Below are 14,278 nucleotides of genomic sequence, written 5' to 3' on the forward strand. Positions count from 1 at the left end.
CCACTCTGGCTGTGCCCTGGACCAGGAGTCCTCCCATTTCTCCTCCTACAGAGCTGGTGGTGGGACGCAGGGACCAATGGGAAGACTGCAGTGGGACGCAGGAAGGGAAGAGGGAAGGCAGGTGGACCAGCTTCGGTGGTGGGGACAGATTCAGGGCAGGAATATAAAACAGAACTGTAAGGCAGGGGAGGCTGTGAGTGGACAGTCCCACTAGGTACACCCTGAAAAGATAAAGGAATGTGACTTAGTGTGGAAACTGAGGCCAAGGCCAGATCCAGCCTGGCTAGGAGAGGTGATTTGAGTCTAAATGCATCTTTGAAATTCCCTTTTTTTGGTATGTTTATTCATCCCTACCCAGGGCCCTATTAACAGGGTGGTGAGTGTGCATAAGAGGGGGACATAGTTGTGGCTTAGCCATCACCTGACCGTGTGACCTTGGCAGTCACTTTGCCTCTGTGGTTTCCAGTTATTCCTAACACGAAAAGCTTGAATTGGATGATCGTCTCTAGGCTATAAAATACCTTTGAGTCCAAATTTCATTCCTTTATTCTTAGTTCCATGAGGCAGGACTGATGTGGAATCAGCTCTCTCCATGTGAACTTTGTTGGCAGCACCAGTTAGAGTATAAATGAGGAGACGGAAAACCAAGTGAATGCTGGCTTCACCGAGGACATGGAAGAAAAAGCTGTGCTATATTTCACTTCCTTTGTGGACAAAGGGTTGTTATGCGTATCCCATTCTTCTGTGGCAGACATTTACCCAGAAATCCCTGTGCAGGTAACTTCCTCTGCCCACCCCCATCACTTCTCTGATGTCTTCCCTGCATGACATCAATGGTGGGAGCAGAGGGTGGGCCTCCTAGGGACAGCACAGCAGCCTCTGGATAGCAGAGCCCAAGTACACAAGGAGAGAGGCCTTATTCAGTTCTGACCTCTCGGGGCTTGTGCAGGGATCACGGGAGCTTCTGCAATGACCTCAGCAGGCTCTGGGGTCACCACGACTGGTTCTCTACACACATACACACCCGCCAGCTCCTGAGCCAGACAAAGACACTAGAGGTTGTTTAACTATGAAAGCACAGGAACTGGAAAGCAGGTTCTGGTGTTATTGTCAAAGGCTCTGGGGGTTCAAAATAGTAAGAAATTACCCAGAAAAGTGTAACCATCTCAGCTTGGGTCAAAGGGAGGAACAGCAGGATGGGAGCTGGGGTGGGTTTCCTGTAGTGGCTGCAGTAACCTTGGGCATGTTACTTAACATTCCTGAGGTGCATTTTCTTCATCTGGGAAACAGGTTTGACCAAGTATAAGAGGCTAATTTTTAATGATAATTTTGTGTGGCCCATGAATGATGTCATAAATATCCAAATGGCCCTTGGCAGAAAAAGGTTCCTCACCCCTGTAAGGAGAGGAGGGACTGTGGTGACTCTTCTGCTGACCACTGTGGGCATTGGCCCTTTCCATCCTCTGCTTCCTGAAGGTCTCTATCACCAAGGTCAACACATTTTCCTGGGTAGAGGGTGGGGAAGCCATTTGCTTCCGGGACTGGAAAAAGGACATAATTCCCATATCTGGGGGAGAGAGGTGGGGCTGTTTCAGGAGTCTTTGGTGGACTCAAGGCCTCCAGAGAGTGCCTGACTGGGCTCTGGGGCTCTGGAGGTCTGGTGGGCTAAGGTCTCCAAGCACTGGCACGTTCAGGGACCTTGCAGACCCCCTACGTTCAGGAGGAGCTGTCAGGGTTGTTTTCCAAGGCCCCGGGCTTGTAACTGTTTAGGGTCCCCAAGGCTCAGAGGAAGCAGCTGGAAATGCTTCTAGAACATGAGTTGGGGGCGGGGAGGAGGGGGGCAGAGGGAAATGGCAAGGGAGGTACTCACTGCAGGTGGTGATGGTGGTTTTGCCAAAAGGACCTTTTTGGGGACTGGGTGTCAGAGCAGAGGAGAGTAGGCAAGGCCTGGGTGAGGGGATCTCAGCAATAGGATGAATTTCTGAGATCCAGGAACTACCATGGATTTGACAGTTCAGGAGCCGCAGTAAGGACAGAGTTGGTGGATTATAGCAGGGTTTCTCAAATTTAATATACAAACATTCAGATCCCCTGGAGCTCTAGTTAACATACAAAATTCTGATCCCTGAGTTCTCAGTGGGGCAGAGTCTACATTTCTAATCAGCTCCCAGGCAATGCTGATGCTGCATGCTAGGGATTGCACTTCAAGCAGCAAAGGCTTAGAAGACCCAGCTGAGACCCAGAGAGATTAAGTACAACCTGGAAGAGGCAACTTCCTAAAGCCAGGGGAGTTTAGGAGAAGCTTTGGTCACCCTGGGCCCGGGGCTCCAGAGGCTTGTGTTGCTGTGCGTGTGCAGTATTAGCGTTGGGGGAAGCTGACAGAGCTTCTTGTTCAGTCCTGTGTGATATAGAAAAGGAGAGGAGAGTGCTTGGTCCAGGGTTACACAGCCTGTGGCTAGGCACTGAAGGACCTTGTATGCAGGCTCAGTGGTTGGCAATTCCTCCTGCTGCTGATGTAAAGCCATGAGAATATAATGCAAAGGCATTTCAGAACAACTCTTGGTGAAGGTTGAGAGGACCACATGGGATTAGGAATTAACAAGACTATTTGGAAGCTTCTGTACTGGGACACGCAGCCTGTAACAGGGCTCTGAGCTGTAGCTATGTGAACAGAGAGGGACAAACATATTTGAGAGACACTTAAAAGCTAATAGGATTTAGAGATTATTATTATTATTATTATTATTATTATTATTATTATTATTTTGGTAGAGGGGGAAGGAAGAGAAGAAATCAGTGATGATCTCTAGTGTGTGGGGGTTAGGCAAAAGGATGAATAAATGATGAATGTTACCTGGCTTTTGCCCAAGTAAAAAATACAAGAGAAGGAGGGGTTCGTGTGGCCATCAGGACAGACTATGAAGCCACAAGAAAATGGGTCTCATTTATATCCTGCCAAGGCTGCCTGTCCCTGACTGGCCCGGACAGGTTTGGGAGGTCATCCCAGGAGATGTCCCAGCAGAAAGTGGGTCTTGTTTGTGGTACACTGTGGTGGGGTAGGTCTAAGCATTGGATTGGATGTTAGACTGTTTGACCTCTGGGGCTCCTATTAAACCTGACACTCCATGATTTCATATTTTCCCATCAAAGCTTTGGGTACTTAACAGGTATAGCCTGCTTGGTTTTCTTTTCATTTTTAGAACTTGGAGAGAAGAATAAGGGTTTTTTGTTGTTGTTGTTTTACTGAGGGCTATATAGATCTGTCCACATCTAAGAAATCTTTACATTTAAGCCATTAAAAACATATTTTAGACCATAAAAACTACCAACCTCAAGAGTAACTATTCTCCCCTGATGAAGTTGATCCTACTTGGAATGGGAAAGAATCGAGTAACCATGTGCCACCAATAATTTATCCCCACCCCCTTCAAATATCCATTTTAAGTTCTTTATCCAGGAAGCCTTCCTTTCCCCACTTCCCCCACATCCTCCACATCGGATTAGATTAGATACTTTTGTAGAACTTTGTGCTTCCCGATCACACTGAAATGTAATTGCTTTTAACACCATCTGTCTTCCCTTCTAGATGATAAATTCTGTGAGTGTTGCGCTATCTTGTTTAGTACTGTGTTTCTACCTGAGACCTTGCATGTGCCTGGCACATGGAGGATGCTTAATAAAAGTTTGATAAATAAATGACAGGATGGATGGATGGTTGGTCAGATGGATGGATAGGATTCGGTCATTCTTAAAATTAAGATGGACACCTTTTGCCCTATCTGGTTTGGCTCAGTGGTTAGAGCAGGGGTGGGCAAACTTTTTGACTCGAGGGCCACAATGGGTTCTTAAACTGGACCGGAGGGGCGGAACAAAAGCATGGATGGAGTGTTTTTGTGAACTAATATAAATTCAAAGTAAACATCAACACTAATAAAAGAGAAAAATGGTAATTGGCGTACGACGATACCCTTTTCATTGGCTAATCAGGGCTATATGCAAATTAACTGCCAACAAGATGGCGGTTAATTTGCATATGTAGGCACAATGCAGGGAGGCAAAGGGAAAGCAGGAAGAAGCCCCCTGCCACTGACAGTGATCGGAAACCCAGGGGGGAGCTAAGAACTGGGGGCAGGGCAAAGGTGGCCCTGGGGCCGCCTTTGCCCTGCCCCCCAGCCGTGATTGGAGAATCAGGTGCCTTTTCCGCCCTGGCCAGTGATAGCAGGAAGTAGGGGTGGAGCCAGCGATGGGAGCTGGGCATGGTCGAAGCTGGCAGTCCCGGGAGCTAGGGGTCCCTTGCCTGGGCCTAAAGTGGAGCCCACGATCGCGGGGCCACTGCAGCTGCAGGTCCCCGCTGCCCGGGCCAGACGCCTCAGCCAGAGGCGTCAGGCCTGGGCAAGGGGCCGATCCTGCGATTGGAGGGTGATGGGGGTCAACTCCTGAGGGCTCCCAGTATGTGAGAGGGGGCAGGCTGGGCTGAGGGACACTCCCCCGACCCACACACCCAGTGCACGAATTTCGTGCACTGGGCCCCTAGTCATTACATAAAAGGGTACGGTCTTTTTTTTTTTTTTAGTTTTATTCATTTCAAACGGGCCGGATCCGGCCCGTGGGCCGTAGTTTGCCCACGGCTGGGTTAGAGCCTTGGCTTGTGGACTGAAGGGTCCCGGGTTCAATTATGGTCAAGGGCACATGGCCAGGTTGTGGGCCAGTAGAGGGTGTGTAGGAGGCAGTCAATCAAAGATTCTCTCTCATCATTGATGTTTCAATTTTTCCTTCTCCCTTCCTCTCTGAAATCAATAAAAAAATATTTTTGAAAAATGAGCACCTTTTGTTTCCATGTGAATAGAACATAGTTCTCTTTTCAAGAAGTAAATATACACCTTAAATTAGTCAAGAATCCAAGTATTTTAGAAATACTCTTACCAGAAGCATAATCCCTTCGAGGAACACTTGGAGGTGCTTTGACTTTCAGCCTGTGGGAAACAACCATTAGACAAAAGGTCAGTGGGTAGGACATCTGTTGTCAAGGCCCACAATATAAGCAGATATAGAGAGAAGAGATAACGAATAGAATAATGGCTTTTTTTGGACCCATTACTTCGAAAGACCAAATATATTGAAAATGTAGCCAAGCCATTAATCAGAGGTTTTCCAGCTCTCCCCTTGTCCCCAGAGCAGAATGTGGCTGTGACTTGGCAAAGGTGAAGCCAAGCAGAGAAAGGGCTTTGAGAGGTCAGAGTATAAGCACTGAGTCCAGAGGTTTAAGGAAGATAAGTGATGAATGTTGATTGGTTGATAGGAAGGTAAGGGAAGATGTACTCTATTTTAATAAATAATTAATGAACACTTTAATAGGAAAAATTAGTTCTCATGAGCACTTTAATTGTAGGTTGGACTGAAATTATTTTTGTGCTATTGAAAAACTGACAAATAAGTGAGCAGTGAGTATCTCTAGGTTGGGGATTGTGACATTTCGCTTAGTTAGAAGTTGAACTGCTTCAAGCTCTTTCAAAACTTCTGTGGTATCTTTATACACATATAAAACATTCTGAATATTCACAATCCTTTCCCACTTATTAAAAGAAGGAAGTTAAAATTACATTTTAAAAATGCATCCCAATTTTTAGGCTCTTTATGAGTATTGGCAACACCTTCCCTTCCATTACAGGTATTTGAAATGGTAACAGTTTATGGTGAATTATTACTTTTAAAAACAGTTACCAATTTTATTTGAGAATGATTTACTTAATTAAAAATTTTAAATATATAAGTAAAACCTATATCCAGTAGACTTTGTTTACTAAAATATCACATCCTTTAGACGCAGCATACAGTATAAGGTAATCATCATACACAAAGCATATTTCATTGCTTGGAGAAAAAAACAGAAGTTCAGAAATTCATGTTTGATTACAAAAAAACAAGACTTATAAACCAGAATTGTAATGATGCAAAAATAACAATATTTATATTTGTGTCGAAATCCTGCTTTTCGTTTTCCCAAAGACTCTCACATCTATTATTTCATTCAATTCTCATAGCAAACCTACTAGCAGGGTGTGCTGGGGAAGATACGATCATTAGACCTGTGATGAGGTCGAGAAGAGAGAGAGAGAGAGAGAGAGAGAGAGAGAGAGAGAGAGAGAGATTACCAAAGGTGTTGTAGGGAAGAAAAACAAAGCAAAACTGGATCTGGGCCATGTCTATTCATGGACCAGTAAAATTTCAAAAAGCACAAACCAACTATTACCCACTTTTGTAATCATTTCCTAAAAGAAAAGGAAGGTTATTTTAATTCTACCCCCACCCCCGACAAATATATGAGGATCATCATCTCAGAATAAAGGACAGACTCAAGAAAGGACTGGGTCACTGAACACAGGCCAGGAATAAAAGGTGTGGCTTGGGCCCCACTTAGCAGCCAGCAGCTACACACCAGCCCCCAGCACCTCAAGGTCCTTACTTTCTCATTCGGCCGTGACCAGTGACGACTCTGTCACAGTTTTGGGTTAGGAAACCAGTGTATTCAACCATGCTTCCTCCTTTCAAGGTGGCACCTGTTGCCTGGCAACGAGTGAGAGCTAAGAACTACAAGTCACTTCAAACCAAAGGGCCACTGACTTCACCAGGGGTAATGACTATGGCAGCCATATTTTCCAAGCTGAGAACAAACACAGCTTGTCAAGTGAAAACAAAAAGTGCAATGGGTATACTGCAATGGAAACTGCCTGGAAAAATTTGAGCCCTGTGGCTGCTGTAAGTATGACTGACCATGGAATGGCCATTTTATATAGAGGCTTCATACTATTGAGAAAACTGCTGCATTGTGAAACTGGCAGCTGTGAGATAATCTAGAATTGCTAGTGATTAAAACAGTGATAGTGGGGCTCTCTCATTTCAATGAAATTCTGAAACAAATGAAAACAATCACACTCCTCTCCTCTCCCAGTCACAGGACAGACAGGAAGAGGAATTCTCCTCCTCCATGATGACTATTGCCCCACAAGCAGACCATTTTAACTATTTTACGACGATCACTTATACACATTGAGGCCCATTTACATTTTATAGTGTGAAAAAACCACAAAAGTGATTTCTTACTTTTAAGTTTTGCAACGACCAAAAAGAATGAAGATACTCTGTTCTGAAGGCAATGTACTTTCATACACCATTGGTGGTACAAAATTTTGGGAAAGCAAATTGCTAACATCCATAAAGACTTCAAGGGCACATATCCTTCAACCCAGAATTTCATTTCAGGAATTTAGCTTTCTGGTATACTCAGAGTCTGCAAAGGATATTTATTAAAATATTATTTGTGGCAGTTAAACTGAAAGAAGTGCTCACAAAATTTTGATCTTATCTAAATTGATATTATCAAATTGCCCTCCAAAAATGTTCTAGTTTAAATTCCCAACCTTTCCCCCCATCTTTAAAAAATATCCAACAATATATGCTTGGTGAAATGAACAATAATACATTTCTAGTAGATTATTAATCAGCTTTTTAAAAGGGAATATGGTTTATTTTCACATACCAACCAAAAAAGATGTGCATGATATGCTATTAAGTAAAATCACCAAACAAAGCAAGTTGGTAGAATGGATTATAAATATGATACCATTCATGATGAAAATGTTTGTGTGTATAGGCATGCATTGTATCCATGTCATTGTATGTACATGTCTGTATAAGCTTATACATATAGATTTATATACCAAACTCACACATGACAATGTCCATGGGGAGTAGGTTAAAGTGGGGATATGAAGAAGTAGAAACTTTTGACTATACAACTCTGAACTCTGGTTATTTCTTCCCTCCTGGTGAATCTGTATTACTTTCTTAAAAAAAACACAACACAACTTAAAAACTTAACAAATAACAGTTCCCCTTTCTGCTTGATTTAGATTTTGAGTGTCAAATGCGAGTATGTACAATATTATATACAATTTCTCTTCTCTTAACAAAAGCTTAAGAGTTTGGGGTGTACAGGAAGATGGAGAATTCTAGCTTTCCCTCTACAAGTGCCAATTGAAAACACCATTTAAGGCAATAACTGAAAAAGCAGAAATCAAAATATGGAAGAGAGGTATGGCATCCTAAAGGAGCTTGGGCTGTGTTCTTGTAACTTCTCTTTAGGATTTTTCCAACTGTGTCCTCGTGACCCTTAGCTGAATGGTTTTGGAAGCTGATGTCCTACTTCAGTAAACGTCATTTTGACATTTGCTCAGCACCTCAAATGGCGTTGCTCACCCTTTGAGCAGTGAGGGGGGAAGTGAAGTGCCCCGAGAACCACCGCGTTCACTCAGCAGGGTTCCTGAATGTGGCTCTGAGCGCTGTGGACTCCGCCAGGAGTAGGAAAGGGTTACATGCTAAAGAGGTTGCAACTCCTCACTCGGAACCAGAGAAGTTTGTTTTTTCCCTTTCGCAGGCTGGCATAACATGTTCAGATAAGTGCTCATATAGTGCTCTGGAGTCTAACTTACTTTTTTATTTTGTTCATTATTCCACCTTCATTGTTTTTAATATCATGGACCATCTTTTGAAGCTGCCTGTAAGAGACAAAAATTAAACATAAAATATTAATAACTACGTTGATTTAAAAAAAAATCTTCTATCCTATTGAAAAGAGAGACAGAACCCTACAATAAAATCCCAAATAGCATGAATTATATTGTATTTCTTTAAGTTTAATTAACCATATTTAATTGAATTGACCATCTGCTACTAGAGTAGAGGGAAAGGGTGACTGATTCTATGGTTCTATAAGGAATGTGGTCATTGGGCCGTGGCCCCATCAGGCATCTGTGAAGGGGAATTCTGATTCCAGGGGTGTCTGTTCTGAGGAGACATGTGAGGTCCAAGCCCTCTGATCCCATCATAAGCCTCATTGTTCATCACTTACTGTCCTCTCAGCCCCTATATTGCAAGAATGGGGCTATTTTGAAGCTCATAGGATAGGCTGAAATCAGGTCCAAATTTTTTTTCATTAACTTTACTAGGTAGAATTTGGAAAAATTCTACCTAGTAATTTTAATTGTCATTTAAAAGTTACACACATAGAAAATCCATAAAGAAAATGATTAGTGAATTTGGTTGCACAGGTATTTGAAACTTCTGTAGAACAAAAAGTAACATGCACAAAAATCAAAAGATAAATGACATGTGGAAGAAATATCTGTAACACATAACAATAATGGTAATAATTACAATAATGACTACAATTTTTGATTTACAAAGAAATCTTACAACGAAGTAAAAAATGATTAACGATTCAATAAAAAATGAGCAAAGGATGTGAACATATCGCTAACAGAAAAACATAAGTGGGCAATAGACCAATGAAAAGATATATATGTATTTTTAAATATGTTTTTATTTCAGAGAGAGTAAGGGAAAGGGAGAGAAAGATAGAAACATCAATTTGCTGCCTCCTGCGCCCTCTTTACCGCCCCAACCCCCACTGGGGATAAAGCCTGCAATGTGACCCCAGCAAGTGCCCTGACCAGGAATTGAACTGGTGACCTCCTGGTGCATGGGACGATGCTCAACCAACAGAACCACACTGGCTGGGCCCAATGAAAACATATCATTTATATTTAAAGAAATCTAAATCAAACAACAGTGAGATATGCTCTGCTTATCAGACTGGCCAAACTTAACTCGTGTGATAATACCCATGGTTAATGAGGGTATGAAAACACAGATATTCTTGGGAATGTAAATTGTTACAGTCATTATCTGTCAAAATTTAAAATGTCCATGCCTTTTGACCCAGAAATTCCACTGTTAGGAATTGTCTTCTGAACATGGTCATAAAATTATACTATTATATAGATATCCACATTGTACACATATAAGCATTATCTATAATAACCCTCATCCTTTCTGCCTTCCCCTGAAAAAACCTGGAAACAACCTAAACACCCATCAATCACTAAAAGGGAACTACTTAAATAAACTTTGATAAAGCTATATGACAGAATACCACAAACCCCTTTTTTAAAAACAAACATCTGTATTGCTGGTGTATAAAAATCCCCAAGAAATATTAAGTTAAATAAAAATGGAAAAGGAGGAAGAGGAAAAAAGAAGGAAGGGCAGTTCAGAATAGTGTGTAGTATGTGCCATCTTTGTCGGGGGGGGGGGGGGAAAGGCCATATACATGCATATGTGCTGGTATGTGCATAATTTTCTAGAAAGATACACAAGAGGTCATTAAAAGGTGGTTTTCAGAGCCAATGGAGTGCTTTTACACAGATTAGAAAAGGGAACCCCTTGTCTCTGGATGGACACTGCCCAGTAGCAGGGCACACAGCTTGGCAAACAGACAAGGGGATTTCAGGCCCTACCAGTCCTTATATCTGGACAGTGAGGACTGGTGGCTTGGAGTGGGGAAGGGGGCTCCTACTTTATAAAAAGGAGACTTTTACTTTACAATGAAAACTTTTCTATAGTATTTGACTCTTGATAGCATGACCTTAGTGTATGCCTTTTAATCTGTTTTACATACATATATACAGAAGCATGTTGACAGGATTGGAGGATCAGGCCATGTTTTATTTTTTTTCCTAATAACGTGGCTCTGCCCTGAGAGTGTAGGATATCTGAATTCACCTTTCAGGCAAGCCTTTCCTTTGTTCTGCAAAAACTGTTTGACTGGGTTTTAGTTAACAAAATGGAAAGATTATACACAATCATTGTACCCAGAGAAAATCGTGATTTCCCATAAACCTGCATGCAGATGTCTCTGATTCTGGAAGCTGGGCCTTCTGTTGGGTAATACGAATAGTGGTGCACAATTAAGCTTAGCATAGGTCTGTAAAACCCTGTGGGTTGAGGGGTGCCTGGGAGGAATGTTTTCTGGTTAGGTAAGGATTTAGAACCCATATGCTACGAAGCTTTTCGGTGTGGATGGAGCCATTCAGAGCAGTGGTTCTCAACCTTCCTAATGCCGCGACCCTTTAATATAGTTCCTCATGTTGTGGTGACCCCCAACCATAAAATTATTTTCATTGCTACTTCATAACTGTAATTTTGCTACTGTTATGAATCATAATGTAAATATCTGATATGCAGGATGTATTTTCCTTGTTACAAATTGAACATAATTAAAGCATAGTGATTAATCACAAAACAATATGTAATTATATATGTGTTTTCTGATAGGCAACCCCTGTGAAAGGGTCGTTCGACCCCCAAAGGGGTCGTGACCCACAGGTTGAGAATTGCTGGGTTAGACAATCATATACTTTACAAAGCATTTCCCCCAAAATTCCAGTACCCACATGGAACTATTGGGAGATAGTACATAGTTGTTACAGAGTAACTTCCCACCTGCCAGCTATTAGTAGTTATTACAATAAGAAAATCTCTGTTTAATCTGGATTTAGGATTAAAGAAGGTCTCATATTAAAGCAACTCTTTGCAAACAAAAAGAGCAGGGAACTTCCTCCTCCTTCTTTATCCCTGAATCTTAACCTCGGGTCTTTTGCAGCTTTAAGTTTATTTTATGTACCCTAAATTAGTAGCACTAGTTATTGGTCATTGAATCTCCAGTCTAATAGCAATTTGTGAAATATTATTTGGTTCATGTGACATCTTTTGTATCTTATATCTTAAACTGTTTTGGGGGGTCCTAAACTGAAACTAGTTCTAATGCTTTCGTTTGTGAAAGTAATACAAGCTAATTTTTTTTAATATATTTCTTTATTGATTTCAGAGAGGAAGGGAGAAGGAGAGAGAGATAGAAACATCAATGATGAGAGAGAATCATTGATTGGCTGCCTCCTGCACACCCCCCACTGGGGAACGAGCCCGCAACCCAGGCATGTGCCCTTGGCCGGAATCGAACCTGGGACCCTTCAGTCCGCAGGCTGACGCTCTATCCACTGAGCCGAGCCAGCTAGGGCATAAGCTAATTTTTAAAAATTCATATGATCCAGATAGGTAACAAGTGAAAACTACTCATAATTCTTTGCTGGGAACAGGGAAGATCAGAGAGCTGGGAGGATCCTAAGAAGGGGATAACTGATTTAAAGTTTTAAGATGAAGAGACCTAGGAGCTGGATTCTCATGCAAAATAGAAATTCACCAGGCAAAAAGAGTGAGGAACAGCAGCCTGGTAGTGGAACAGCAAGTACAAAGGCTCACAGGTGAAATTGTCTGGGGTGTTGGGGTCTAGGGAGAAGTTGAGAGTGGCAAGAATTGGGGTATTGGAGGGAGGGGTATAGTAAATATTTAAGCTTGGGGTGCAAGGAGTTAAGGTCCAAGGAGATGGGGTTTATACGTGGTGGGAAGCCCTTTCAGAGACCTTTGCTCAGGGGTGTGTCCTGACTGGGGAGAAGAATGGATTAGGGGGAGGCCTGGGCATGGGGACACTGCTGGCTGGGAGATCAGTATGAAGGCAATTCTCCTGGGCCCCAGCCCAAGCCATGGCCATGGGATAGCAAAAGCACTGGGGTAATGTTAGGAGTGTCCTTTCAGGCCTCATCTGGGCAGAAGAAACACTTGGTGGCCACAAGGCCAACAGCTCGCAAAGAGAAATTTGCCTGGACACAGTGCGCTGCCCCACCATATTGGGGCCTAAGGCAAAATAAATCAGCAGTACTAGTCCCATCTTCAGTTTTGTTTAAATCCTCACCCAAGGATATGTTTTTATTGATTTTTAGTGAGAGATAAGGAGAGAGAGAGAGAGAGAGAGGGAGAGAGAGAGAGAGAGAGAGAGAGAAACATCAATTTATACATTCATTGGTTGATTCCTGTATGTGCCCTGTCCAGGGATTGAACCTGCAACCTTGGCATACTGGGATGACACTCTAACCAACTGAGCTACCCAGCCAGGACTAGTCCTGTCTTCATTTAAAATGTCAATATTTTCTTCAAGAGGGATTTTTTTTGTATTAATTTTGATTTTTAAAATATTATACTAAATACAGTAAAATATTATACTAAATTATTTTTAAAATATTATACTTAATACTGAATTCGTGATAATTCAATTGATGTTTCTTCCTTTTCAGGTTTAACTCATTGGAATTAAAAATTATACGAAGTTTATATACATTTTTTGGGACACCCTATATTGTTTATCTTGATTTACTGATTTTGGGGGGCTCCCTTAAAGTTTAAGGTTATTATTTGTTTTACACAAGACATGTGTTTGTTATTTATTCCAACACTCTGTGAATGCACACTGAGCAAGGCATATGCAGGGCACAGAGCTAAGCTCAACAGATCTTGCCCTCTTGGACTGTAATGCAGGAGAGAGGTCCCAGACTAAAATTTTGTGACTTGTGTGAAACCTGGGGACAGGTATAGACAGAGAAGGGTGATTCACACAAAATATCTCCCTTTGGGTAATTTCTGTCTCAAAGCTGAAGTCTCTGGCCACCATCCGTCATTTTGAAACAGAATGGCACTTTTTAGTGACTAAGCTGGTATTTGCATGCAGCAGAACTTGCCCCCAGTTCCCCCTCTGTCCCTTTCATAGCCTCCGGCCCAACTTCCTCGTGCCCCACTTCCCCCAGCCTGGCCTTGCTGTGACTTTACTGATGTTATATTTAGCTTTTCAAAGTAGGCAGCCAAGTCTGCTTCCATCTGGACAGTGAGTCCACGGTAGAGCCGGCACAGGAGTTTCGACAGTCCCTTCCATGGGTGATAATCTGAGGCAGCCTCCCAAGGCTGAGTTGGCACCCCCAATGCCATTCACAGATGCAGGTGCTGAGGCCCAGAGAGGTCATCCTGCTTGTCTCAGATCACACAGCTTTGAGAGCCTGCTCCTAATTTTGCCTGTCATTAAGGTAGTCACAGAAATTTGGCAGTGTGGCAGCCTTAAGGAATGTCCTGGGTCAACCTCCTTTCTTGTAAGGGAGGAAACTGTACTGTAGGGAAATGTTGCCATTATACCCTGTTTTTTTCCCTTTCCAGACATGGCTGGAGTCTCCCGCTAGAGGATCAGCTTTTCCGTGGCAGGGATTTCTTCCACAGCCCAGAGCCACAGTCACAGGCAGAGCCCAAGAAGCCACACCAGTCAAACTCAGTTAATCAACAGCAGCAATGGTGAAAGCCAGCACTTACTGAGCATGGATTATGTGCCAGGTACTTTGCAGGCATTATCTCATTTAGCCCTTACAATTCTAGGTAGGCCCTATAATCATCCCCATTTAAGAAAATTGGGATAAAAAATAACCACATAAAAATTACCACCGTAGCTATTTTTATGTGTACAGTTCAGTAGTGTATTCACATACACATTGTATATGCACATTGCTGT

The 14,278-nt window shown here is 42.5% G+C and overlaps 1 protein-coding gene across 3 annotated transcripts in view; it reads right to left on the reverse strand.

Moving 5' to 3' along the window:
• Nucleotides 1-14,278, reverse strand: part of BLNK (B cell linker) — a 72,273-nt gene that overhangs the window by 40,153 nt on the left and 17,842 nt on the right. The window contains exons 2-4 of one of the 3 annotated variants that reach the window (XM_059660933.1): nt 8,490-8,555; nt 6,047-6,086; nt 4,924-4,973 (exon numbers count right to left, since the gene is read on the reverse strand). In XM_059660933.1, coding sequence (XP_059516916.1) covers nt 4,924-4,973; nt 6,047-6,081 — 85 coding nt within the window. In that variant the 5' untranslated portion in view covers nt 6,082-6,086; nt 8,490-8,555. Of the gene's footprint in view, nt 1-4,923; nt 4,974-6,046; nt 6,087-8,489; nt 8,556-14,278 lie in introns of those variants that run through there. The other 2 variants (XM_059660932.1, XM_059660934.1) reach the window with 2 other exon arrangements.

The sequence above is a fragment of the Myotis daubentonii genome, chromosome 13, assembly GCF_963259705.1.
Source record: "Myotis daubentonii chromosome 13, mMyoDau2.1, whole genome shotgun sequence".
Taxonomy (NCBI): domain Eukaryota; kingdom Metazoa; phylum Chordata; class Mammalia; order Chiroptera; family Vespertilionidae; genus Myotis; species Myotis daubentonii.